Source organism: Rhinopithecus bieti, unplaced genomic scaffold (assembly GCF_001698545.2).
Source record: "Rhinopithecus bieti isolate Rb0 unplaced genomic scaffold, ASM169854v2 scaffold_35856, whole genome shotgun sequence".
In the NCBI taxonomy this organism is placed as follows: domain Eukaryota; kingdom Metazoa; phylum Chordata; class Mammalia; order Primates; family Cercopithecidae; genus Rhinopithecus; species Rhinopithecus bieti.
Genome location: NW_016815820.1, coordinates 2,559,802 through 2,584,972, shown reverse-complemented (window position 1 = coordinate 2,584,972; position 25,171 = coordinate 2,559,802). Strand labels below are relative to the sequence as shown.

Here is a 25,171-nt window from a genome sequence, read left to right as displayed (position 1 = left end):
AAAAAAAAAAAAAAAAAAAAAAAAAGGTCCTCTGATGGGCCAGGTGCAGTGGTTTATGTCTATAATCCCAACACTTTGGGAGGCCGAGGAGGGAGGATTGCTTGAGCTCAGGAGTTCAAGAACAGGCTGGGCAACAAAGTGAGACCTTGTCTCTACTAAAATTCAAAAAAAATTAGCCAAGTGTGGTGGTGCAAGCCTGTAGTCTTAGCTACTCAGAAGGCTGAGGTGGAAGGATTGCTCCAGCCTAGGAGGTCGAGGCTGCAGTGAGCCCTGATCACACCACTGCACTCTAGCCCGGGTGACAGAATGAGACCCTGTCTCAAAATAAATAAATAAATAAATAAAAATTCTCTGATAAGCCAGGCACAGTGGCTCACACTGGGAAGCCCAGCACATTGTGAGGCCAAGGCAGGAGGATCTCTTGAGCCTAGGAGTTTAAGACCAGCCTCAGCAACATAGAGACCCTATCTCTACAAATAAATTTTTTTTTAATAAAAAATTAGTCTGGGCACAGTGGTTCACACCTGTAATCCCAGCACTTTGGGAGGCTAAGTCAGGCAGATTACTTGAGGTCAGGAGTTTGAGACCAGCTTGGTCAACATGGTGAAACCCCGTCTCAACTAAAAATACAAAAATTAGCTGGCTATGCTGGTGGGTGCCAACTACTTGGGAGGCTAAAGCAAGAGAATCACTTGAACCTGAGAGGCAGAGATTGCAACAAGCCGAGACTGCACCACTGCACTCCAGCCTAGCAGCAGAGTGAGGCTCTGTCTCAAAAAAATAACAATTACAAATTAACCAGATGTGGTGGCGTGTGCCTGTAATCCTAGCTCTACTGGGGAGGCTGAGGTGGGAGGATTGCATGAACTCAGGAGTTTGAGGTTACAATAAGCTATGATTGTGCCACTGCACTCCAGTCAGAGTGACAGAACAATACCCTATCTCTAAAGAAATAAAAATAAAATACAGTCTTTTGATGCATGGACATATTGTCACCATTCAGGGCTACATATAGTTACAGTTCTTTTTTTTTTTTCTTTTGTTTTTTTGTTTTGTTTTGTTTTGTTTTTTGAGACAGGGTCTCCAGCATCTCACCCTGTTGCCCAGGCTGGAGTGCAGTGGCACAATCTTGGCTCACTGCAACCTCTGCTTCCCGGGCTCAAGCAATTCTCCAGCCTTAGCCTCTGGAGTAGCTGGAACTACAGGCATGTGCCACCACACCTGGCTAATTTTTGTTGAGAAAGGGTTTCGTCATGTTTCCCAGGCTGGTCTGAAACTCCTAAGCTCAAAGCAATCCACCCACCTTGGCATCCCAAAATGCTGGGATTACAGGCGTGAGCCACTTTATGCAGCCAACGCACAGTGGCAGTTCTACAAGAGTCCTCCCTGCAATGTCATCTCCTGGCCATTTCTTCCCAGAGAGATCAGTGTGTCCCACTCTGTCCACACTCCTAGAGGGCTCCCTCCCCACAGTGGGCTATGACCTACGACCTCCAGTCAAAGAGAAAAGCTGATTGCTCTCTAGCACCATGCCCCTTTCCCACATGAGGGCTGTCCCAAACCAAAGGTGCTCCCCTAGCCCTAATGTGTTAGAGGAAAAGGGCCAGCCTGGTAGGGCCAGACCAATTGACAAGGGTAAAAGGATAAGAGACACTCTGGCCCAGGCACGTGCTGGCACCCCTGGTCAGAACGTTTGGTCTGACAAAGTGCAAGGCAGAAGCCAGGTCAGCTCCACCTCCGTCTTCACCCTCCATTCCCTCATTTCGCATTCTGTCCAGTGGAGCTAAACCCCGCGGTTGCTGTGGGTGATAAATAAATAATCACAATGAGGAAGTACCTTTGAAATATAGAGCTGACAGATCATATCCTCCCCTGGTTTGATTTCTTTCACTGTCCGGGTGATGAATATACCTTTCCCTTGGCAGCCCGAATCCGGCTTACAAATGTATGTCTTATTTTTTCTTGACCTGCTGTAGGTCTGCAAATCTCCCCAGCTACCAGAGCAGGGAGGGAACAAGATACATCTTTAGCTGGGGAACAATGAAAAGGAAGGCTAGCTCTTTATGAAGAAAAGAAAGAAAAGCTATCTAATGTGACAAAACCCTAGCATTGACAGATGCCCAGAGGTCCAGCAATGGGAGGCAGTAGAGCACACACAGCAGGGAGTGTGGGCTTCAGAGGGAATTCAGGCCTGGGTTGAAGCCCAAGCAACACCACTTACCAGTGGTGCAACCCTTTGCAAGGACTTGACCTCTCTAAACCTCAACTTCATCATCTATACAGTAAAGATAATAACGACACCCATCTGCTGTGGTGCTTAGCTGCATGACATAATGCGGGCACAGTGCTGCATGCCCCATCAAGGTGACCATGGCGCAGGCAGTTTGGCCTTCGGGGCTTGCAGGTAGGAGCTTTGGAGTTCTGGACCTGGTTCAAGCCCTGACAAGTGATGTGACTTTGGATCCATCAGTCTCTCACCCCACGCTGGGCTTCAGTGTCTCATCTGTGACGCCTCTATTTTAGTCAGAGTATGGGAGAGCAAATCATATATTTGAACATATTTTGAGGAAAGTATATTCAGAAGAAAGAAAGAAACTAAATGAGTGGATTCTCTCAGTCTCGCTATACTTCTGTGTTTTAACTCAAAGGAACCTTGTAACCATTGGAAAAATCACCTAACTGCAATGTTCCTCAGTAACCATGAAATCTGGAGCTCCTGTTGACCTGATGGCAAATACATTTCCTTCTAATTTGCTGCTAAGCCCTGAAACTTGTTCCAGACAAGCGAAGGAAAGTCTGAGAACCCTGGAGCTCTTGGTTTTGGAAAGCACTGGGTGGAGAGGGGAGGATGGAATTCCTCTGATGCCCTTGCCATGTGAGTATAATCTGATAGTGGCACTGTTCACTGTCTCAGCCCTGTCTCAGCCACCAGATTGCACCCCAGGTCACGTATGTCATCTCACATTTCTCCTGTTCCTCGGTGGTGTGGTCCAGAGCATTTTACATACCAGGAACTTCTGTCGTTTTGAAATGGATATAAAGAGAGCAGAGAAGGGGAAGTGCTGACTACTATCCATAGCACTGCATGGGACAGAGGTCAGGCATCCCTCCCTGCTCCTAACCTGGGTGCTAACCACTACCACACTCTCTCCAGAGGTGCTCATGGTCCTTAAAGATTCAGAAACTGCACAGTTACGTGGTTGGAATGAGTTCAAAATCAACAGCTTTCAGCGTCAGAACAAACTCTAACCCCAACTGCAGGTACAGGTTCCAGGGCACCCAGCCCCTAAATGTCATCTAATTTTACAGGCAGAGCCTTGTGTTTTCTCAACCTTGGACACACCCTTTATCCCTTCTCTTCCTGAACAGTAGCCAGAGAGATGGGAGATCATATGGGCAGGGAAAGTGGCAACCAGGGAATCAGGGGCAACAGGAAACATAAATGGGGTGAGGACTGGAGAAGGAAGCACAGGGCAGGGGGCACTCACTCAGCAGGAAGACACCAGGTCCTAGGGAAAAAGTGGAAATCTTTAGGGAACATCTTTAACATGCGGCTCATATTCCTGGCCAGCAAGTCCTTCCGGCAGATTTCACTCATCCCGGGAAAGTGATTGATCTTCTGCAAGGGAAGCCGGAATTCATGAGCAATCGAGGGACATGGGAGTACCACAAAATCTCCTTGGGACACAGGTGTAAAAATGGGGCCCCACCGGGTAAGATGCCGCACTTAAACCAAGGACCATCACTAACCCAAATACCTGGTAACTTTTCATTTCCATCACCCGCTCCAGTGATACTGAGTAATCTGTCCAATAGAGAGTCCAGTCATCGTTTTCCCCTCCCTCTCTAAGGCCGTACTGTTGAGCGGCCCTGCGCACTATTGAAGAAAGAAAGGCCTATTAGCCCGGGAAGTGGGGGAGGAGCATGGGGTGGGGAGGTTCCATTACTAGGTGCTCCCAGACCAAGTACTGAAGTGAGAGAACTCAGCTCCTTGAGACTGGAAGCCATCTTGCCCTGTCTCCATTAATGCAAGAATGGAGAGTCAAACACTGCCACTGCATCACTTGAGCCCAGGAGTTCAAGACCAGCCTGGCCAACATGGTGAAACCCTGTCTCTACTAAAAATACAAAAAATTAGCTGGGTGTGGTGGGGCATGCCTGTAATCCCAGCTACTCAGGAGGCTGAGGGGGAGAATAACCTGAGCCCTGTAAATCAAGGCGGCAGTGAGCCGTGATCATGCCACTGCACTTCAGCCTGAGCAACAGGAAACCCTGTGAGAGAAAGAAAAGAAGGAAGGAAAAGAAAGAGAGAGAGAGAGAGAAAAAAAGAAAAGAAAGAAAGAAAGAAACAAAGAAGAAAGAAAGAAAGAAAGAAAGAAAGAAAGAAAGAAAGAAAGAAAGAAAGAAAGAAAGAAGGAGAGAAAGAGAGAGAAAGAGAGAGAAAGAGAATAAATAAAGGAACACAGAGAGTTGAAAACTACTGAAAAATCCAGCCTGTACTCAATGATCCCCATAGAAGACAATCTGGGGTGAATGATTTGCCTGTTCTGGCTTCCCTTTGCCAGAAAGCAAGCTTCTGGCTTTCCTCCAAACACCAAGCTCTGAATGTTCAGGGAATATAAACTAATCCTTAACATTAGTCAGAGCCAATCTTAATTAGTATATGGTATATTAAGCATACATTTTTTTTAAAGTACACACTGGATTTCAAAACTACATTTGTGATGTCATATCCTTTCTGTCCCTGTTAGGATTAATAAGTAGGAGCTGACTCCAACACCAACTCAAATGCCTTCAAGGGCCTAGAATGGGAGAAGTGCCTGCAGTAACCGGGACAGTACAAGACTACCCTAAAGCATTCATATTTGAATTTAAAATACAGCAACAATCTGGGCACAGTGGCTCATGCCTGTAATCCCAGCACTTTAGGACACCAAGGCGGGCAGATCACCCGAGGTCAGGAGTTCGAGACCAGCCTGGTCAACATGGCAAAACCTTGTCTCTAATAAAAATACGAAATTTATCTGGGCATGGTGGCGTGCACCTGTACTCCCAGCTACTTGAGAGGCTGAGGCAGGAGAATCACTTGAACCTGGGAGGCGGAGTTTGCAGTGAGCCAAGATCATGCCACTGCACTCCAGCCTAGGCGACAGAACAAGACTCCATCTCAAAAAAAATAAATGGCCGGGCGCAGTGGCTCATGCCTGTAATCCCAGCACTCTGGGAGGCCGAGGCAGGTAGATCACCTGAGGTCAGGAGTTCGAGACCCGCCTGACCAACATGGAGAAACCCCCATCTCTACTAAAACTACAAAATTAGCCGGGCAAGGTGGTGCATGCCTGTAATCCCAGCTACTCAGGGGGCTGAGGCAGGAGAATTGCTTGAACTCAGGAGGCAGAGGTTGCAGTGAGCTGAGATCGTGCCATTGCACTCCAGCCTGGGCAATAAGAGTGAAACTCAGTCTCAAAAAAAATAAAATAAAATGAATAAATAAATACAATACAGCAACAGCCAGGCACAGTGGCTCACACTCATAATCCCAGCANGAGAATCACTTGAACCTGGGAGGCGGAGTTTGCAGTGAGCCAAGATCATGCCACTGCACTCCAGCCTAGGCGACAGAACAAGACTCCATCTCAAAAAAAATAAATGGCCGGGCGCAGTGGCTCATGCCTGTAATCCCAGCACTCTGGGAGGCCGAGGCAGGTAGATCACCTGAGGTCAGGAGTTCGAGACCCGCCTGACCAACATGGAGAAACCCCATCTCTACTAAAACTACAAAATTAGCCGGGCAAGGTGGTGCATGCCTGTAATCCCAGCTACTCAGGGGCTGAGGCAGGAGAATTGCTTGAACTCAGGAGGCAGAGGTTGCAGTGAGCTGAGATCGTGCCATTGCACTCCAGCCTGGGCAATAAGAGTGAAACTCAGTCTCAAAAAAAATAAAATAAAATGAATAAATAAATACAATACAGCAACAGCCAGGCACAGTGGCTCACACTCATAATCCCAGCACTTTGGGAGGCTGAGGTGGATGGATCACTTGAGGTCAGGAGTTTGAGACCAGCATGGCCAACATTGTGAAACCCCATCTCTACTAAAAATACAAAAAATTAGCCAGGCATGGTGGCACTTGCCTGTAATCCCAGCTACTTGGGAGGCTGAGGCAGGAGAATCACCTGAACCTGAGAGGTGGAAGTTGCAATGAGCTGAGATCATGCCACTGCACTCCAGAGCAAGATGCCGTCTCAAAAAAAGAAAAAAAAAAAAAAAAAGCAACAGCAACACTGTGCTCTGAAGTACAAAATAGGTCTGTAGATCAGGTTCAGTTCACGAACTGCAAGTTTGTAACTTGTCTTCTAAAACAAAGCCACTGGCTGCAGCAACAGCTGTCTCTTACAATTAGATCCCCAAATCACTATATATAAGAATTACAGATAGTTGGCCGGGTGCGGTGGCTCAAGCCTGTAATCCCAGCACTTTGGGAGGCCGAGACAGGCGGATCACAAGGTCAGGAGATCGAGACCATCCTGGCTAACATGGTGAAACCCCGTCTCTACTAAAAAATCCAAAAAACTAGCCGGGCGAGGTGGCGGATGCCTGTAGTCCCAGCTACTCTGGAGGTTGAGGCAGGAGAATGGCCTAAACCCGGGAGGCGGAGCTTGCAGTGAGCTGAGATCCGGCCACTGCACCCCAGCCTGGGCAACAGACCGAGACTCTGTCTCAAAAAAAAAAAAAGACAGATAGTTGAAGTACACACCATTCTGGTGAAAACCCATGACTTTTGGAATAAGATTCCCAACTTCCTTAATTAAGTAGTTCATTGAGCTAGGAGAACTGAAGGACAGGATTTGGAGACACACCCTTCCATCCTCACAAATACACAAAAGTGACTCTTCCCAATCCTTTGGGAGAATCCGGTGGGTCCCCATTATAGATCCCCTGAATGTAGATGCTCACCACTCTCATACCGGCAGCTGGATAGATTGATCACCAATCATCTGGAAAAGAGAAAAAGGAAAGCAGCAAGACAGAAACACATTTGCCAGAACAAGTGACTGTGCCCAGAAACATCCTGTCCCAGGTGGAGCTCTCTAAAATCTAGCCTGCCATGCTAAGCCTGGTTTGACCATCCCTGTTGCTGAAGACACGAGTCCAAAGGGGTACAGCATGGTGGAAAACATGGCATCAGGGTACTATTACTCTACCCGGAAGGTAGAAATTCTGTGTTGCCATTACAGCTAATCTTGCTTGCAGCTTCTCACTAACATATTGCCTCAAGCCTTTTACTCCACTGGCTCATCAGGGACAGGAATTGAACATCTTTTTGGCCAAAATACTTGTCTCCTTCCTCTTCCCTCCATTAAGGGAAGCTATGAATAAGAAAGTGGACAAGCTTTTCTTCATCAATCAGTCTGAATGGAGCAAGGCATGGTGAAATATTAAACAAGAACCGGAATGCACAAGCTGCAGTTGGATCCTGATAAGTCAGTATGGTGCTATCATATTGAAGGTGTACTAAATTTCCAGGACAAATAAGCGCCTTCTTAAAACAAGGAAATCTTCTCTTCCTGCTATTTTTTTAAAGGCATCCTAAACACAAATAGAATGAAAATTAGGACAAGGTGTGGTTTTTTAGATTACCCACACGATCATTTGATTCTATAAAACAGATCATCAAAAGTAGATTCTTTTTATATGAACCAAAAGTGGTGAGATATTGACAGTCTCGGCACACAGCTTCTCCTTTACCTTCTCATCATCAGCCAAGACCCCCTTCCCTCCAGGTCCTTCCTGTTCTTACCAACATGGCTCCCCATTCCCCAGCTTTCAATCCTAACCTCTTTTTCTTCCTCTTCTTCTTGCCTTGCTGCTGGGCATTCTGAAGTCTGTTTTGTGCCCCTGGGTTCACTCTCACAAAAGCCAGCGCGATGGTTTCTTTTGGATCTTCTATGGAACTGTCCCCCTTCTCTTCGGAGTTTGCCCCTTCCTGGCTTTCCTGAGTCCGGCACCGTGACATCTCCCTGGCCTGGGAGGAGGCTCTGGGGAAATACCAGGCCCTTAGAGAGAGGGCAGAGGGAGCTGCAGTTACAGGGATCCACCTGCAGGGGGACCCCCTCCCTCGCTCATGTGGGTGGTGACCCAGGGTTCTAATTCAAGGCAACAGGTTGCAGTTTATACAATGCCACTCGGCCTCCGTGGTTTGATGCAAACTCTGGGAGGGAGCTGATTCCACCTTTTGCCATTGGCTGTGACCTTGGAGACGCACTCAGCCAACCCTAGCCTTGGTTTTTCCCTCCTGGGATTTTCAGGAGAAGCCAGAGATGCTATGCATGGCACCACCTGGTAAACAATATTAAAGTGAGTGAGTGTCTGGAGACAGTGAAGCCCCAAGCCTTCCTAGCTGAGAGAGTTAGTCCCAGAGGGTGCAGGTAGAGGTGCTCTGAGGAGGTCTGTTAACTGTTTCAGCACTGCAGTGAACCTCCCACACAACAATACGCTGGCCTAAAAATGAATGCAACTGCTGCTCGTGGAGTACAGGACTAATGTGTAGCTGACTGAACAATAAGATTCAAGCCCAGGGCCAGATGCAGACCTTCAGAGACACCAACCACAGAGAAGGCTATGTCTCCCCCACCATCCATTCCAAAATAAAAACAAGATCAAATTATAAAATACATATAAGGAAGTTCAGTAGAATCTCATCCTCCCTGGCCCCATGAGATTTCTTTCATGTTTGCTCAAAATGGCAAATATTGCTGGGCACAGTGGCTCACGCCTGTAATCCCAACACTCTGGGAGGCCGAGGCGGGCAGATCATTTGAGGTCAGGAGTTTGAGACCAGGCTGGCCAACATGGTGAAACCCAGTCTCTATTAAAAAAAAAAAGAAAAAAAAAGGCCAGGCACGGTGGCTCACGCCTGTAATCCCAGCACTTTCAGAGGCCAAGGCAGGCAGATCACCTGAGGTCGGGAGATTGAGACCAGCCTTACCCACATGGAGAAACCCCATCTCTACTAAAAATACAAAAATTAGCCGGGCACGGTGGTACATGCCTGTAATCCCAGCTACTCAGGAGGATGAGGCAGGAGAATCGCTTGAACCTGGGAGCCAGAGGTTGTGGTGAGCCAAGATCATTGCATTCCAGCCTGGGCAACAAGAGAGAAACTCTGTCTCAAAAAAAAAAAGAAAAAATACGAAAAATAAATTAGCTATACGTGGTGGCGGGTACCTGTAATCCCAGTTACTCAGGAGACTGAGGCAGGAAAATCGCTTGAACTGGAAGGCAGAGGTTGCAGTGAGCCGAGATCACACCACTGCACTCCAGCCTGGGCCATAGAGCGAGACTCCGTCTCAAAAAAAAAAACAAGAAATGTCAAATGTCAACTATTTTTAATGGATTTGAATGCCCCTGCTTCACTCCTCCTTAAGAACATGCTTAGTTTGCCTTTGGGTAACCCAGAACCGCCAGGCCCAATTATCGGATTCATATTCCCTCATATCCAAGGTTCCTATGATGACAGAGCCAATTTTCTGGGGCTTTCCCTTCCTCTCCTCACCTCCGAAAATCCTGCAAACCTCCTCACATTTCAACCCTTCCCCTCCGATGTCCACAGTCCCCTTGCTACTTACTACCTGTTCCTCCTTCACAAATTCTTTGGATTTAAAAAAAAGATAATAATATCTTTATTACAATGTATTATCATTGAAATAATATAAAATTAAAGGAGGCTTAGAAAATGAGGTAGGATGAGAAATCACCTGTAGCTTTCCTACTCTATAATAGCCACTTTAAACTGCCCGTGGATTCACTTTTATTCTTAATTTCTAAGCATAAGGCCAGGCACGGTGGTTCACGTCTGTAATCCGAGCACTTTGGGAGACTGAGGCAGGCAGATCACTTGAGGTCAGGAGCTCGAGACCAGCCTGGCCAACATGGCAAAACCCCATCTCTACTAAAAATACAAAATTAGCCAGGCATGGTGGTGCACACCCATAATCCCAGCTACTCAGCAGGCTGAGGCAGGAGAATCGCTTGACTCCAGGAGGTGGAGGTTGTAGTGAGCCAAGATTGCACCATTGCACTCCAGCCTGGGCGACAACAGCGAGACTCCGCCTCAAAAAAATAATTAATAATTAATTAGATTAAAAATAAAAAATAATAATCTTCTTTTTGTTGTTGAGTTTTTTGTTTTTTTGAGAGGGGGAGTTTCACTCTTGTTGTCTAGGCGGTAGTGCAATGGTACGATCTTGGCTCACTAAACCTCTGCGCCTCCCAGGTCAAATTGATTCTGCCTGCTCAGCCTCCTGAGGGGCGGCGGGAATAGTAGGCATGCACCACCATGCCCGCGGGCTAATTTTGTATTTTTAGTAGAGATGGGGTTTCTCTCATGTGGTGCAGGCCGGTCTCAACTCGCCAAACTCAGGGATCCGCCTGGCCTCCGCCTCTCCCCATAAGTGCGGATGCAGTGTGAGCCACCTCGCCCTGCCAAAATAATAATTTTCTAAGCATACTTATTCTAATATCAATTGTAATCAATTTGTATTGGCTCTGCCCACTAGTAGATCTAAACAGCACTTTTCATTGTGGCAAAGTTACATGTTCTGAAGTTTTTTGGTTTTGTTTGTTTGTTTTGAGACAGAGTCTTGCTTTTCTCCCAGGCTATATGAGTGCAATCTCGGGCTCGAACTCAACCTCATGCCTCCTGGGTTCAAGCATTCTTGTACTTCAGTCCCCAAAAACTGGGAATTCAGCATGGCACCACCACACCTAGGCTAACTTTTATATTTTTAGTAAGGACAAGGGTGGCACAAATTTAGCCAAGGCTGTCTTGAACTCCAACTCCTGACCTCAAGCAATCTGCCTGCCTCTGCCTCTCACAGTGTTGGGATTACAAGCATGAGCCACCACGCCTGACCATTTCTAGTTTTTTTTTTTTTTTTTTTTTTTTTTTTGAGACGGAGTCTGGCTCTGTCGCCTAGGCTGGAGTGCAGTGGCCGGATCTCAGCTCACTGCAAGCTCCGCCTCCCGCGTTTACGCCATTCTCCTGCCTCAGGCTCCCGAGTAGCTGGGACTACAGGCGCCTGCCACCTCGCCCGGCTAGTTTTTTGTATTTTTTAGTAGAGACGGGGTTTCACTGTGTTAGCCAGGATGGTCTCGATCTCCTGACCTCGTGATCCGCCCATCTCGGCCTCCCAAAGTGCTGGGATTACAGGCTTGAGCCACCGCGCCCGGCCCCATTTCTAGTTTTTAATGGCTGTATGTATTCCATTGAAAGAATGCACCTGAATGTAACCAATCATTGTCCTATTGTTGGAAATGTAAGTCGCTGCCAATTTTGATATTATATAAATAGCTCTAAAATGCACTCTTGCATGTGCAGAAGGCCTTTTACTTACTTAGGGTTATTTTCTTAATATCCTGATATTACAGGGTTAATGAATATGCAAATTACATAGCTTCTCATATGTATATATATAAAATACCATGTTGCTTTCCAGAGGGATTGCAATAATTTGGAATACTACCAGCAATATGCAACAAGAATAGGCTCACCAGAGCCCCACAATGTCTTGGGAATCACCTCCCCTGTATATACAAATTTGCTATTCCTGTTTTGGTTTTTTTTTTGTTTTGTTTTGTTTTGAGATGCTGTCTTGTTCTGTCACCTAGGCTGGAGTGCAGTGGTGCAATCTCAGCTCACTGCAACCTCCGTCTCCCAAGTTCAAGTGATTCTCCTGCCTCAGCCTCCTGAGTAGCTGGGATTACAGACACCCGCCACCATGTCAGGCTAATTTTTTTGTATTTTTAGTACAGACAGGGTTTCACCATATTGGCCAGCCTGGTCTCAAACTCTTGACCTCAAATGATCCGCCCACCTCAGCCTCCCAAAGTGCTGGGATTACAGGTGTGAGCCACCGCACCTAGCCCAAACTTGTTCATTCTAGACAACTTTTATACCCTATGGCCAATGTCTTTAATATGACTGCACCCTTCCACCTCTCTCTATTCCTTTCTAAAACCAAATGTGGTGGTGTGGAGCCCTTTAACTATGGAAGTTACCTATAAATAATATAATAATAAGCTTTTATGTGGGGATAGTTCTCTGGGATTTTCAAAGATTTTCATATACATGCTCCCATTGAATGCTTACGATGAGAGGGAGGGCAGAATTGTTAAGTTAGCCAAGGATTGCCACTTGTTTCTTTCTCTTTCTGAAGAGGGCTGCCACTTACAGGCAAGACCCTTTATGGTGACACCAGAGCAGGAGGAAGAAGAGATGTGCTCAGGACAGATAAACCCTGGGTCTTGTAAGTCAATTGTTCCCAGTGAACAGGCACATTCTTGGCAAAGTTCAGGGGAACTAAGGTACATGAAATCTTGACCTTGGGCTGCTCCCTTCCTTGCAGGTAAACGGCCAGCTCCACTCCCCTAGCCCTCCACAACGGCTCCTATGTACCAAGCCCTCAAGGAGGAGTGGCTCTGTTTACCTAAAGGTTAATGTTAACTTGGGGAGAGAAAACTGACCCAGAATTTGACCTCTGGAGGTGCGAATTCTCTTTGCCCATTTTTGAGTCCTTGCCTGAGTGATAAGAACAAGTCATGGCTCCTTTTATGTGTCTGCCTCAAAGAGCAGGCCAGGTGCAGTGGCTCATGCCTGTAATCCCAACATTTTGGGAGGCCAAGGTGAGAGGATTGCTTGAGCCCAGGAGTTCAAAACCAGCCTGGGCAACAAAGTGAGACTCCATCTCTATTAAAAAAAAAAAAAAAAAAAAAGCTGGGTACAGTGCCACATGCCTGTAGTCCCAGCTACTCAGGAGGCTGAGGTAGGAGGATTGCTTGAGCCTAGGAGTTTAAGGCAGCAGTGAGCCACAGTTGCACCACTGCACTCCAGCCTGGATGACAGAGACCTTGTCTCAAAAAAAGAAAAGAAAGGCCGGGCACGGTGGCTCATGCCTGCAATCCCAACACCTTGGGAGGATGAGGCGGGTGGATCAACTGAGGTCGGGAGTTCGAGACCCGCCTGACCAACATGGAGAAACCCCGTCTCTACTAAAAATACAGAAAATTAACCAGGCATGGTGGCGCAGGCCTGTAATCCCAGCTCCTCAGGAGGCTGAGGCAGGAGAATTGCTTGAACCTGGGAGGCAGAGGTTGTGGTGAGCTGAGATCGTGCCATTGTACTCCAGCCTGGACAACGAGAGCAAAACCCTGTCTCAAAATGAAAAAGGAAAAGAAAATTTAAAAAGGTCAAATTATGTTTGCTCTTGCATGAGAGGGCCTCAAGCATGTAGAGTAAAAAACTGAGCCCATGCACTTTTAGATGAACTGGGTCACCATGGAATTCTTGCCTGCATTCCCTTGTATTCTAGGCTGCCTATGACATAAGAGCCATCTTGGATGGTACCCAAGACAGGTGCAAGATGGCAAACAGTACTTGCCATGTGACTATTTTTGCTTTGTCTTTGGCCTCCTTGCTTTCGTTTCCCCCAAGCTTCTCTCCCTGTTTAATCTCCAAGGCTGAATCCTGTCTCTCCGAAGATCCTGAAAGGGAGTATCTCCTTCAAAGTTTGCCTATTGGGGACATGCATGCTGAATCTAGCTTGCAGAAATGTCTACTTCTGGGGCACAGTAGCTCATGCCTATAATCCTAACACTTCAGAAGGCTGAGATAAGGGAATCACCTGAGCCCAGGAGATTGAGGCTGCAGTGAGCTGTGATCATGCCACTGAACTCCAGCTGGATGATGGCGAGACCCTGTCTCAAAAAACAATCAAACAAATAAAAAAACCTATGTGTATATATAGTATATGTATATGTATAAAGAGAGAGTACATATATACACATATATAGTATGTGCATATATATATAGTGTGTATCTATGTGTGTGTGTGTGTATATATATATATAGTCGCCAACTACTAGAAAATGCAGATTTCCGTTTCTTTTGGAGAAGTAGGTCTCTATTCCTTCATGTCAGCAATCAACCAGAGCTCAGTAATGCCTCCTGTAGACATTTTCCAGTCTGCCCCAATGTCCAACATTCCTTTTTGTCTCCCTGACACAGGAGCCAAGCAACAGTTATCCTTGTGCTATTATTTTTCCTTTTTTTTTTTTTTTTTTTTTTTTTTTGAGACAGAGTCTCACTCCATCACCCAGGCTGGAGTGCAGGGACATGATCTTGGCTCACTGCAACCACTGCCTCCTGGGTTCAAGTGATTCTCTTGCCTCAGCCTCCTGAGTAGCTGGGATTACAAGTGCCTGCCACCATGCCTGGCTAACTTTTGTATTTTTAGTAGAGAACGGAGTTTTATCATACTGGTCAGGCTAGTCTAGAACTCTTCACCTCAGGTGATCCACCCACCTTGGCCACCCAAAGTGCTGGGATTACAGGTGTGAGCCACCACGCCCAGCCTATTTTTCTTATAGCAGCATTGAGACATCTCTTTTTTAGAGACATGGTCTTGCGATGTTGCCCAGGCTGGTCTCAAACGCCTGTCCTCAAAAGATCCTCTTGCCTCAGCCTTGGAAGCAGCTGGGATTACAGCCATGAGCCACTGTACCCAGCTCAAGAGAGGTGACATTTCTTAAACCCAGCCCACTTCTTTCATTTAAGCTACATGCCTAACCCTATAGACATCTGAATTTATAGCGGTTCTGCTCTAGTATCTCTGGCCTCCAAGCAGTTTCAAGTGAAAACAAAAGCTACTTCCACCAGGGCTGAGCAGAAAGCTTTTTTTTTTTTTTTCAGACAGAGTCTTGCTCTGTCACCCAGGCTGGAGTACAGTGGCACGATCCTGGCTCACTGCAACCTCCACCTCTCGGGTTCCAGTTATTCTCCTGCCTCAGCCTCCCAAATAGCTGGGATTACAGGCACCTGTCACCGTGCCGGCCTAATTATTTTTGCATTTTTAGTAGAGACGGGGTTTTGCCGTGTTGGCCAGGCTGGTCTCGAATTCCTGAACTCAGGTGATCCGCCCACCTTGGCCTCCCAAAGTGTTGGGATTACAGGCATGAGCCACCACGCCCAGCCAGAAAGCATTTTAATTCCCTGGTTTTCAGAACAAGAATTAAATCTGACCCAGGTGAAACTGGGACTCCTCTCAGACTTTTCAGGTGTGGACTTTATTTGGTTCTACAGGACTTATCTTACCAGTCTTAGCAACCACTCCCTGCTCACCTGGTAGTTCCCACCTACTGCCCTGCTTACCAATTTTGTTGGTGCCAACACCAAAAGCAGTCTTATAGCCTTGAGGAATAAAAGGAGGAAAGGCAAAAGACATAGCCTAAGGAGAATACAAAGGAGTGAGAGGAGCTGCTGGTGGCATCCTGAAATAGACATACATCATGGTGTAAGGGCCTCTGCTGTCAGCTATAGGTGACTAAGTCACTTATTAAGAGGCAGCTGCAGTGTAGTGGCTAAGAACTCAGATTTCAAAGTCTGTCTGTCCGGACTTAAATCCCAGCTCTGCCACATCCTAGTTGTCTGACCTCAGGCAGTTATTTAACCTCCTGCCTTAGTTTCCTCATCTGTAAAGTGGCTTCTCCCAGTTATGGAGATCAAATGAGTTTACTCATTTGACTTAATGCAACACAAAGTTCTTAGAACAGTGCCTGGCACATAGTAGGTACTCACAAAGTGCTCTCTACCACTATCAGCTATGTAACCCTGGACTGTGAACTTCCTGGTGGAAGAGGCTGTGTCTCTGCATTCTCAGCTCCTAGCAGTGTCTAGAAAAGATACTGAAAATGAGATGTCCATATGTTCCTTGAATTAATGGGCTGGAAGAATGAATAAATGCATGAACTGATTAAGCTTCTCCAAGGTTCATTTTCCTTAGCTATATAATAGAAGTGTTGTTGTGAGCATTAGGTAAATAACATTTGTTATTTACATTGTTAAAGCATCAACCTTGGGTCCTTCTCATATAGCTGGCACTTAAAATGCTTGTTTCATTCACTTGCAATAGACTACTGACAACCCACTTACCAAGTAGCAGGCATTACACTAAAGCATTTATACACATAATGTCTCATCCTCATAATATCCTATCACAGATACTCTTTCCTCTATTACAGATGAGAAGACTGAGACAGAGAGGTTAAGGTAAGAGGCACAGCTGGGGTTGGAAGACACGTCCATCTGACCCCACAGCCTATCTCTCCATGCTCCCCTCACTGCCTTTTCCTCTCTGCTGGCCATCCATAAACGGTGTGACCATAAAGTAAAGTAACTGATCTTTTAACTCCCAAAAGCAATCTTAGTGACTTTAGTCCCTTAAGAATTAGTTAGGGACAGGCATGGTGGCTCATGCCTGTAATCTCAGCACTTTGGGAGGCCAAGGTGGGCAGAGCACTTGAGCCCAGGGGTTTGACACCAGCCTGGACAACAGGGTGAAACCCAATCTCTACCAATAAATAAATAAATAAATAAGCCAGGTGTGGTGGTGTGTGCCTGCAGTCTCAGCTACTTAGGAGGCTGAAGTGGGAGGATCACTTCAGCCCAGGAGGCTGAGGTTGCAGCAAGTACAGATCACACCACTGCACTCCAGCCTGGGAGACAGAACTAGACCTTGTCTCAAAAAAAAAAAAAAAAAATTCAGTTGGTTCCACATCATTTTCCTTAAAGCCATCTGCTTCTAAATTCCCATCTCCAACAAGGGCTTGGATCTCTCCAGATTTGCCATAACCTGGTAACAGCTGTATTGTTTCTACTTATATTTATTTTCACTCTCTTTCCCTTCTTTTCACCAGTGTCCACATTGTACCAGGACTCTTATTAAGGGTGTAATTAGAATATTTTCTAAACTTCTATGGAATTCCTGAATGTTAGAGCTGGAAGGAATCTTTTTAGAAGAGGTTTTGAACTCCCTGCCCTCTACCAGTCTGTGCTAGGGGAGGGGACTTGTACATAGCCAGAGAGCAAGTAATCAGAAGCACCACCAAAACCCCAGCTTCCTGGTCCCAAAGTCACCTTCCCATTATGCCGGGTTAGTGGACATGCAAAGTGGACTAAGTCCCTTAGAGAGTTTAATAAAGACTAAGGCCGGGTGCGGTGGCTCACACCTGTAATTCCAGCACTTTGGGAGGCTGAGGTCCCTTGAGGTCAGGAGTTGGAGACCAAGCTGGCAAACATGGTGAAACCCCGTTTCTACTAACAATACAAAAATTAGCTGGGCATGGTGGCAGGCGCCTGTAATCCCAGCTATTCAGTAGGCTGAGGCAGGAGAATCACTTGAACCTGGGAGGCGGACGTTGCAGTGAGCCGAGATCGCACCACTGCACTCCAGCCTGGGCGACAGAGGGAGACACTGTCTCAAAAAAAAAAGAAAAAGAAAAAAGAAAAAAAAGACTAAGAGCTGTACTACCAATGTTAACAAACACAGTAAATAGCAAAATAGCATCTTCAGTTTTTCTTTCTTTTTCTTTTTTTTTTGCGACGGGAGCCTCACTCTGTCACCCAGGCTGGAGTGCTGTGGTGCCATCTCTGCTCACTGCAAGCTCCGCCTCCCGGGTTCACGCCATTCTCCTGCCTCAGCCTCCCGAGTAGCTGGGACTATAGCCGCCCGCCACCGCGCCCGGCTAATTTCTTTTTATATTTTTAGTAGAGATGGGGTTTCACTGTGTTAGCCAGGATGGTCTCGATCTCTTGACCTCGTGATTCGCCCGCCTCGGCCTCCCAAAGTGCTCGGATTACAGGCGTGAGCCACCGCGCCCTGCCCATCTTCAGTTTTTCTTAATGACACAAGGGCATTGTGTCCTTAAGGAAGGGTATCAGTTCACCTTTCCAAGTAGGATAGTTAAGACACTGAAAAAATTCTCATGTTTCCTTCCATTTTAGTATAGAGTTTGATCTTGACATCTTCCAAGCCAGAGGCTGACAACCAGATCCTGGTTAGACAGCATGAAAATGTCCTACATTGGCCACCAGGGGGAGGAAATGAGCAGTGGGATGGGTTCACTGGGACGGGTCCATTGCTGGTTATTTGGAAAAAACTCAGAGGAGGGTCCCTGTCTTATTTCCACTTCCGAAGGACTATATTTGTTGACTACTCTCCTTTCCCCTGGAGGTGTTGCAGAGGGTGGAAAATGTTTAGTGCTTTCTTTTTTCTTTTTTTTTTTTTTTTTTTTTTGAGACGGAGTTTCAAAAAATCTCCAGCCTATTGCCTAGGCTGGAGTGCAATGGTGCAATCTCAGCTCACCGCAACTTCTGCCTCCCGGATTCAAGTGATTCTCCTGCCTCAGCCTCCCAGGTAGCTGGGACTACAGGCATGCGCCACTACGCCCAGCTAATTTTGTATTTTTAGTAGAAACGGGGTTTCTCCATGTTGGTCAGGCTGGTCTCAAACTCCTGACCTCAGGTGACTGGCCCACCTCGGCCTCCCAAAGTGCTGGGATTTACAAGCCTGAGCCACCGCACCCGGCGGTTTAGTGCTTTCTTTTGCAAAACTGAATGAACACGGGCATCCTATAAATGATACAAAACAATAATTTGGTGGTTGATTAAGAGAACCATGGGAGAACATATTTCAAGTTGTAGCCAAGTGTTTTCATCTCTGACCTTCACCACCTGGACTTTTTTTCTAGTCTATAGGAAAATACAGAGCACTGCAGGGTTCACCTATTGTGTCTGTCTGTGAAGTCCCTCTCTTTCCCCAGATAATAGGTTTTCCTTCACGTACCTCCTTTTCATCTTTTGGTCCTCATTTCCCTACTGGAAGCATCCCTCTGAAGGCCTCCAGTGGCTAGCTCTTGGAAAACGTCAAAGTGGATGGGGGAAGAAAACATGCGGAGGTAAGACCTCTGGATCTTGCTTTCAGCTTTGCCCCTCCAATTCAGTATGTCATAGAAATCCAAGCAATTATTTCCTCTCCCATTCCCTATCTTCTCTATAATTACAGGACCACTAGGAGGATAAAAGCTTCACATCTAGAAAAGCGCTTTCGGCTTTGATTCAGACAGGATAAAATAAGATGTTTTTTGTGGTCTTTTGACTTTTCATTTTAGTCACCCTTTGAATTTCAGGCCAGGGCCTGAAAGGGTCCTAAGCAAAATACGGACTAACAAGGGAGGGATGGGGCACCCAGTTGCTCAAGGGCTTTGCCAATAAGAAGTGTTGAGAATGACAGGTCACATGTAGTGGGAACAATAAGAATCTTGCTGACTTATATGCTATCTTTTATTCTGCTAGAAACTGAGAAATTCTGCAAGATTGGAAGATGCAATATTCAGATCAGGCTCATGCCCAGTAATTTTCTCCACAATATTCAGGGCATTGCTAGCAAAGACAGACGGATCTGGATCCAAATCCCAGCTCTACCAGTTTCTAGAATGCGTGACCATGGGTGAGTAACTTAGCCTCTCTGTACCTCAGCTTCTGTATAAGTAAAATAGCGATAATAATATTCATTTTATGGAGTTGTTTTAAATATTAAATGAGTTAATATTTCTAATACCCTTAAGGCAGTGCTTGGTTCAAAATAAAGGCTGTATTGTAAAATGAAAATATAAGCCAGGCGTGGTGGCTCATGCCTGTAATTCCAGCACTTTGGGAAGCCAAAGTGGGAGGATCACTTGAGCTCAGGAGTTCGAGACCAGACTGGGCAATAAAGTGAGACCCCCCCCCCCAATCTCTTAAAACAAATAAAAAAGAAAATACAGTAATAAGATTGGCATAAATATTAAATATTTTTTGGAGTGCCTCACACATACTGGTGCTTTAAAAACATTAGCTCCCTTCCCACTTCATCCCCCATGTGATATTTTTCCTAGAGTTCAAATCCCAAAGGAGAACCTTCTGCAAAACCAGAAGAGTACTCTTTCAGGAGGGGTGAGAAGTAACAACTGGAAATGAAAGAACACCAGACCGGAAGGGGGTAGGGGCATCAGCAGAGGACTATGCCAGCCATGAAAAATGGAAAGTATCTTTCTGGAAGGTTTCTCCAGACAAAGGAAGAACAGTGATGAAGAAAATGACCCAATGATGGGGATGAAGGGGGTGAAGAGAGTTGTGTGAGTCCCAGGGATCGCTGGTGTCTAAGAGACAGCTCCTTGGTGGACTGTGGCTTAGGAAATTGGGGGAGGGCAGGAAATGAACGTTAGTAAGAGGGACTGAAAAGGAGGCAGCCCCGGAGCCGAGGAACCGTGAGGGTAAGTGCCTGGCGCCGTAGGGAGGGCAGCGGGGTACCCTGGGGACCTGGGTCCCATGTAGGTTTAAGGAGACGTGTCTAGCCAGGTTTTCAGGGGACAGACACCAGGAGGCTGCGGTCTGGAGCCAGCACCGGGCTTTGGGGCTCTCTTACCAGCGATTCCTACTCTCCCGTCTCGCCCCGCTGGGCTGCTAGTCCAGCTTGCAACCACACCTGCTGGCCCCCTCCTCGAAGGATGAAGGAGTAACGCTCCCATTGGCTGCCCGACAGCCCCAACCCCAACCCGCGCTCGCCCTAACTTTGGGTCTACCCGACCCTCATATTTGCATACGGGGCCTTCTAGGCCTTCGATTGGCCCCTGCAGTAGCTGCCATGCCCCCTCCCTCCCGAATCCAATTAACCGCCCAGGCGGTAGGGGAGGGGCGCGCCGACGGTTGTCCCGGGAGACGCGCACGACGCGCGCACAGCGCACGCGTGCGCCAGGGGCTGGACAGCCGCTATCCCCCGCCGTCCTACCCGTGCCCAGCGAGCCGAGCCGCAGCCCCAGCCCACCCGCGCCAGTGCTGTCGGACGTCTTGCGCGGGCGCGGCCGGGACGTCTGGTTCCAGAGGTCCTGCTGCGCTGGGCTGCGCTGAGGGAGGGGGGCACCTTGAATTTAGGCCTTCAGGAGAGGGCAAACCTGAAGCAGGAGGCACTGTGGGAAAACGTTGGTTGGAGACTTAAATCAGCATCTCAGACAAATTAGTGCCAGTGTGACCTTGGGCGGGCCACATTACCTCTGTGAGACTTAGCTTCTTCAACAGGAAAATGCGCATTGCAAACCTGTAATGACCGCTCAGGTGTATTGAATCCTGACCTCACCTCCAGAGTGTGGGGGGTCATGGCCTCCAGTGAACTGATCAGTAGGAAAAGGCCGCCTAGACCGACTGAAGAGTCAGTGAGACTTAAGGGGTCAGGGATCTGGGCTTCTCAGAGCAACCATTTGGTCCTCAGGTGGAGAATCTGTAGTAGTGACTGGATTCAAATCATTGTAGACGGCCGGGCGCGGTGGCTCACGCCTGTAATCCCAGCACTTTGGGAGGCCTACTGGTGGATCGCTTGAGCTCAGGAGTTCAAGACCAGCTAGGCGACATGGCGAAATCCCTCTCTACTGAAAATACAAAAATTAACCGGGCGCGGTGCGCGCGCCTGTGGTCCCAGCTATCGGGAGGCTGAGGCGGGAGAATAGTTTGAACACGGAAGGCAGAGGTTGCATTAAGCTGAGATCGTGCCACTGCACTCCAGCCTGGGCAACAGAGGGAAACTCTGTCTCAAATAAATAAGTAAACATTGTTCATTTGGGCCTGAGGTGGTAACCTAAATTCCTCCCAACACAGATCCCCTTCATCTGCTGATGTGCACAGGCAGAACACCAGAGGCAAGGGTGTAGCTTAGCCCCAAGCCGACCCTGGAAGCCTACTACGTGGCGCTTACAGTCACCCCCGAGTGAAGAGAGGGCCCAAGGTGGAACCAGTGGCCCATCTGCTGCTCTTTCAGAAACCCCTCTGCTATTCAGTCAGCCCTCTTCTCTTTTCCCTCCGCAGGTGGTGCCCCTCCCCCCGAGCCCTAAGGGGCCAGGTGACCATCATCAACTGGTCACCCAGCAGATGCTTCCCTAAGACCAACTGTCCCAGCCCTGTTCCCCTCCCCCATCCCACTGTTTTCTTTCCCCAGCGTCCTACCAATCTGTTCTGCCTAGCTTCTGTTTGGTCTCCGGTCCCTCAGGAGTGATATTGTGGTGGAAATGAGGGAGAGGATGCAGGAGAGAGCAGCAAAGATTTACGGCTTTCAGAGGGTTTCCATTAAAATCCCTGACAACCGGTTATTTATGAGAGGATGCAACGGGAGCTCATAGGTCAGAGCCTGGCACTACTGTCCTTTCGTGGCTGATGATAGAAGCAAACACAGGGTGAACAGTGGAGCTGCCCTCACTGTACAGCAAAGCAAGCTTCAACCCAGTGACAGCCAGGAAAGCAGAGAATATCAGTGATTTGTGCCTGGCAAACCCTAAACAGACAAATCCACAGGGTAAATACTGAGGGACTTACTGGGCCTAGGCATGAAAAACTGAACCAGAATGATGGAGGCTCCTAATTGTCAAAAAATTTGGACCATGTCCTAGGAGCTCTCAGAGGCAAGAGTGTGTGGAAAAATCCAGGTGCAGCCCTGTTGTTTTCACTGTTGTTTTGTTCCTAAGGCACCCACCTGACTAAATAAATAGTAAAACAACAGTAAAACCCCCGTAAGATTGTTTGCTCTGCACTTCACACACAGCCTTTTCTCAGTTTGGGGCTCTTCCTTCAAGTCGTTAATGAAACAAAGACAGATCCTGCTTCTGCTCACTGAACCAAGGTCCCTCCTAGAAGCCCTTTCTTCCTATGCCAGTCAAAATTATTATTATTATTATTATTATTATTTTGGAGATGGAGTCTTGCTCTGTCGCCCAGGCTGGAGTTCAGTGGTGCAATCTCGGCTCACTGCAACCTCTGCATCCTGGGTTCAAGCAATTCTCCTGCCTCAGCCTCCCGAGTAGCTGGAATTACAGACACCTGCCACCACGCCCGGCTAATTTTTGTATTTTTAGTAGAGACGGGGTTTCACCATGTTGGCCAGGCTGGTCTCAAACTCCTGACCTTGTGATCTGCCCTCCTCAGCCTCCCAAAGTGGTGGGATTACAGGCGTGAGCCACTGCACCCGGCCAAAATAATTTTATTTTGTTTTTTTTTGTTGTTGTTGTTGTTTTTTTGAGATGGAAAAAAACTTGCTCTGTCGCCCAGGCTAGAGTACAGTGGCATGGTCATGACTCATTGAAATAAAGTCTTGATATGTGTACCAGGAATGAGATAAGGAGTGGGAATGAGGCAAGGATGCTTAGGTAAAATTTTGCATACCCCAGATTTGTTTTGCTTTAAGTCTGCAGTGCATGAGAGAATGTTGTAGAAGTGTGCATAATCACAGAATCGGGCTTCTTTTAAATCAGAAGAGTTATTGGAGACCTCCATGGCATTTGTCCTGTTTTCAGATGAGGAAGCTGAGGCCCAGGAAAGTGAGATGGCTTGCTTAAGGCTTGCAGTGGGGTCATAGAGTCCACTACCCCATCCTCCATACACTCCATTATTAGTGAAATAGAAATAGTAATAGAAGCTGCTGCCAAGCACCTCTTCTGAATCCTCTCCATTTTGATTTGTAACTGTATCTGATAGGGCTGAAAGAGCCCCTGGACAGGGGACTGCCCACCCATGAGCAATGGAGCTTCCAGGTTTCTGGGGTTTTTTTGTTTTTGCTTTTGTTTTTTTGAGATGGAGTCTTGCCCTGTCACCCAGGCTGGAGTGCAGTGGCACAATCTCGGCTCTCTGCAACCTCCACCTCCCGGGTTCAAACGATTCTCCTACCTCAGCCTCCTGAGCCTCCCAAGTAGCTGGAACTACAGGCATCCGCCATCACACCTGGCTAATTTTTGTATTTTTGGTAGAGACAAGGTTTCGCCATATAGGTGCCTCAGCCTCCCAAATGCTAGAGTTATAGGCCTGAGCCACCGCACCCAGCTAATTTTTTTGTATTTTTAGTAGAGATGGGGGTTTCGCCATGTAGGCCAGGCTGGTCTCTAACTCCTGACCTCAGGTGATCTGCCCGCCTCAGCCTGCCAAAGTGCTGGGATTACAGGCAGGTTTCTGTTTTTATTTTGCCTTTCTTCTTCATCCTCCTCCACCTTCTGGGAAAACAAACTTCCCTGTTCATAGATTTTTTTTTTTTTCTTTTTGCCCTGTAAGGAAACAACATGGCTGTTTTTAAAGCATCCTTGTCTTGGTATAGATGGCCTTCAGACAACTTCCATAGAAAGTGCCCTGATTAGCTGGGCGCAGTGGCTATGCCTGTAATCCCAGCACTCTGGGAGGCCGAGGAGGGCGGATTACTTGAAGTCAGGAGTTTGAGACCAGCTTGGCCAACATGGTGAAACCTCATCTCTACTAAAAATACAAAATTTAGCCTGGCATGGTGGCAGGCACCTGTTAATTCCAGGTACTCAGGAGGCTGAGGCAGGAGAATCGCTTGAACCTGGGAGGCAGAGGTTGGCAGTGAGCTGAGATCTTGCCACTGTACTCCAGGCTGAATGACAGAGCGAGACTCCATCTCAAAAAAAAAAAAAAAAAAAAAATGTGTTTGGGCACCGTGGCTCATGCCTGTAATCCCAGCACTTTGGGAGGTCAAGGCGAGCAGATTGCTTGTGTCCAGGAGTTCAAGACCAGCCTGGACAATATGGAGAAACCCCATCTGTGCTAAAAATACAAAAATCAGCTGGGTGTGGTGGTGCACACCTGGAGCCCCAGCTACTTGGAGGCTGAGGGAGGAGGATCACTTGAGTCTGGGAGGTAGAGGCTGCAGTGAGCCGAGATCACGCCACTGCACTCCAGCCTGGGTGACAGAGTGAGACCCCAGATCAAAAAAATAAAATTGGGCCCGGTGCGGTGGCTCACACCTATAATCCCAGCACTTTGGGAAGCCGAGGCAGGCGGATCACTTGAGGTCAGGAGTTTAAGACCAGCTGGCCAACATGTTGAAACCCATCTCTACTAAATATACAAAAATTAGCTGGGTGTGATGTTGGGCACCTGTAATCCTAGCTACTCGAGAGGCTGAGGCAAGAGAATTACCTGAACCCAGGAGATAGAGGTTGCAATGAGCCAAGATGGTGCCATTGCACTCCAGCACAGGCAAAAAGAACAAAACTCCGTCTCAAAAAAAAAATTTTTTTTTAAATAAACAGCTTAAATATTCAATTGTTAGAAAATGGTGAAGTAAATTACGGTAGAATCACTTATTATATAGCAAAAAAGAAACTAACACATATGAAGTTTTTTACTTTCTCGGTGCAATGAAACTTCATATGTGTTAAAAAATATAAAGGCGGCCGGGCGCGGTGGCTCAAGCCTGTAATCCCAGCACTTTGGGAGGCCGAGACGGGCGGATCACGAGGTCAGGAGATC

At 47.2% G+C, this 25,171-nt stretch overlaps 1 protein-coding gene across 1 annotated transcript in view; it reads right to left on the bottom strand.

Annotated features, from left to right (window-relative positions):
• The window catches only part of TTLL6 (tubulin tyrosine ligase like 6), a 56,989-nt gene extending 36,423 nt beyond the window's left edge, over nucleotides 1-20,566 (bottom strand). Inside the window, exons 1-7 of the mRNA XM_017854053.1 lie at nucleotides 20,301-20,566; nucleotides 18,681-18,749; nucleotides 7,839-8,057; nucleotides 6,958-6,995; nucleotides 3,759-3,877; nucleotides 3,489-3,619; nucleotides 1,838-1,994 (exon numbers count right to left, since the gene is read on the bottom strand). Coding sequence (XP_017709542.1) covers nucleotides 1,838-1,994; nucleotides 3,489-3,619; nucleotides 3,759-3,877; nucleotides 6,958-6,995; nucleotides 7,839-8,057; nucleotides 18,681-18,691 — 675 coding nt within the window. The 5' untranslated portion in view covers nucleotides 18,692-18,749; nucleotides 20,301-20,566. The remainder of the gene's footprint in view (nucleotides 1-1,837; nucleotides 1,995-3,488; nucleotides 3,620-3,758; nucleotides 3,878-6,957; nucleotides 6,996-7,838; nucleotides 8,058-18,680; nucleotides 18,750-20,300) is intronic.
• Nucleotides 20,567-25,171: the final 4,605 nt, after the last annotated feature.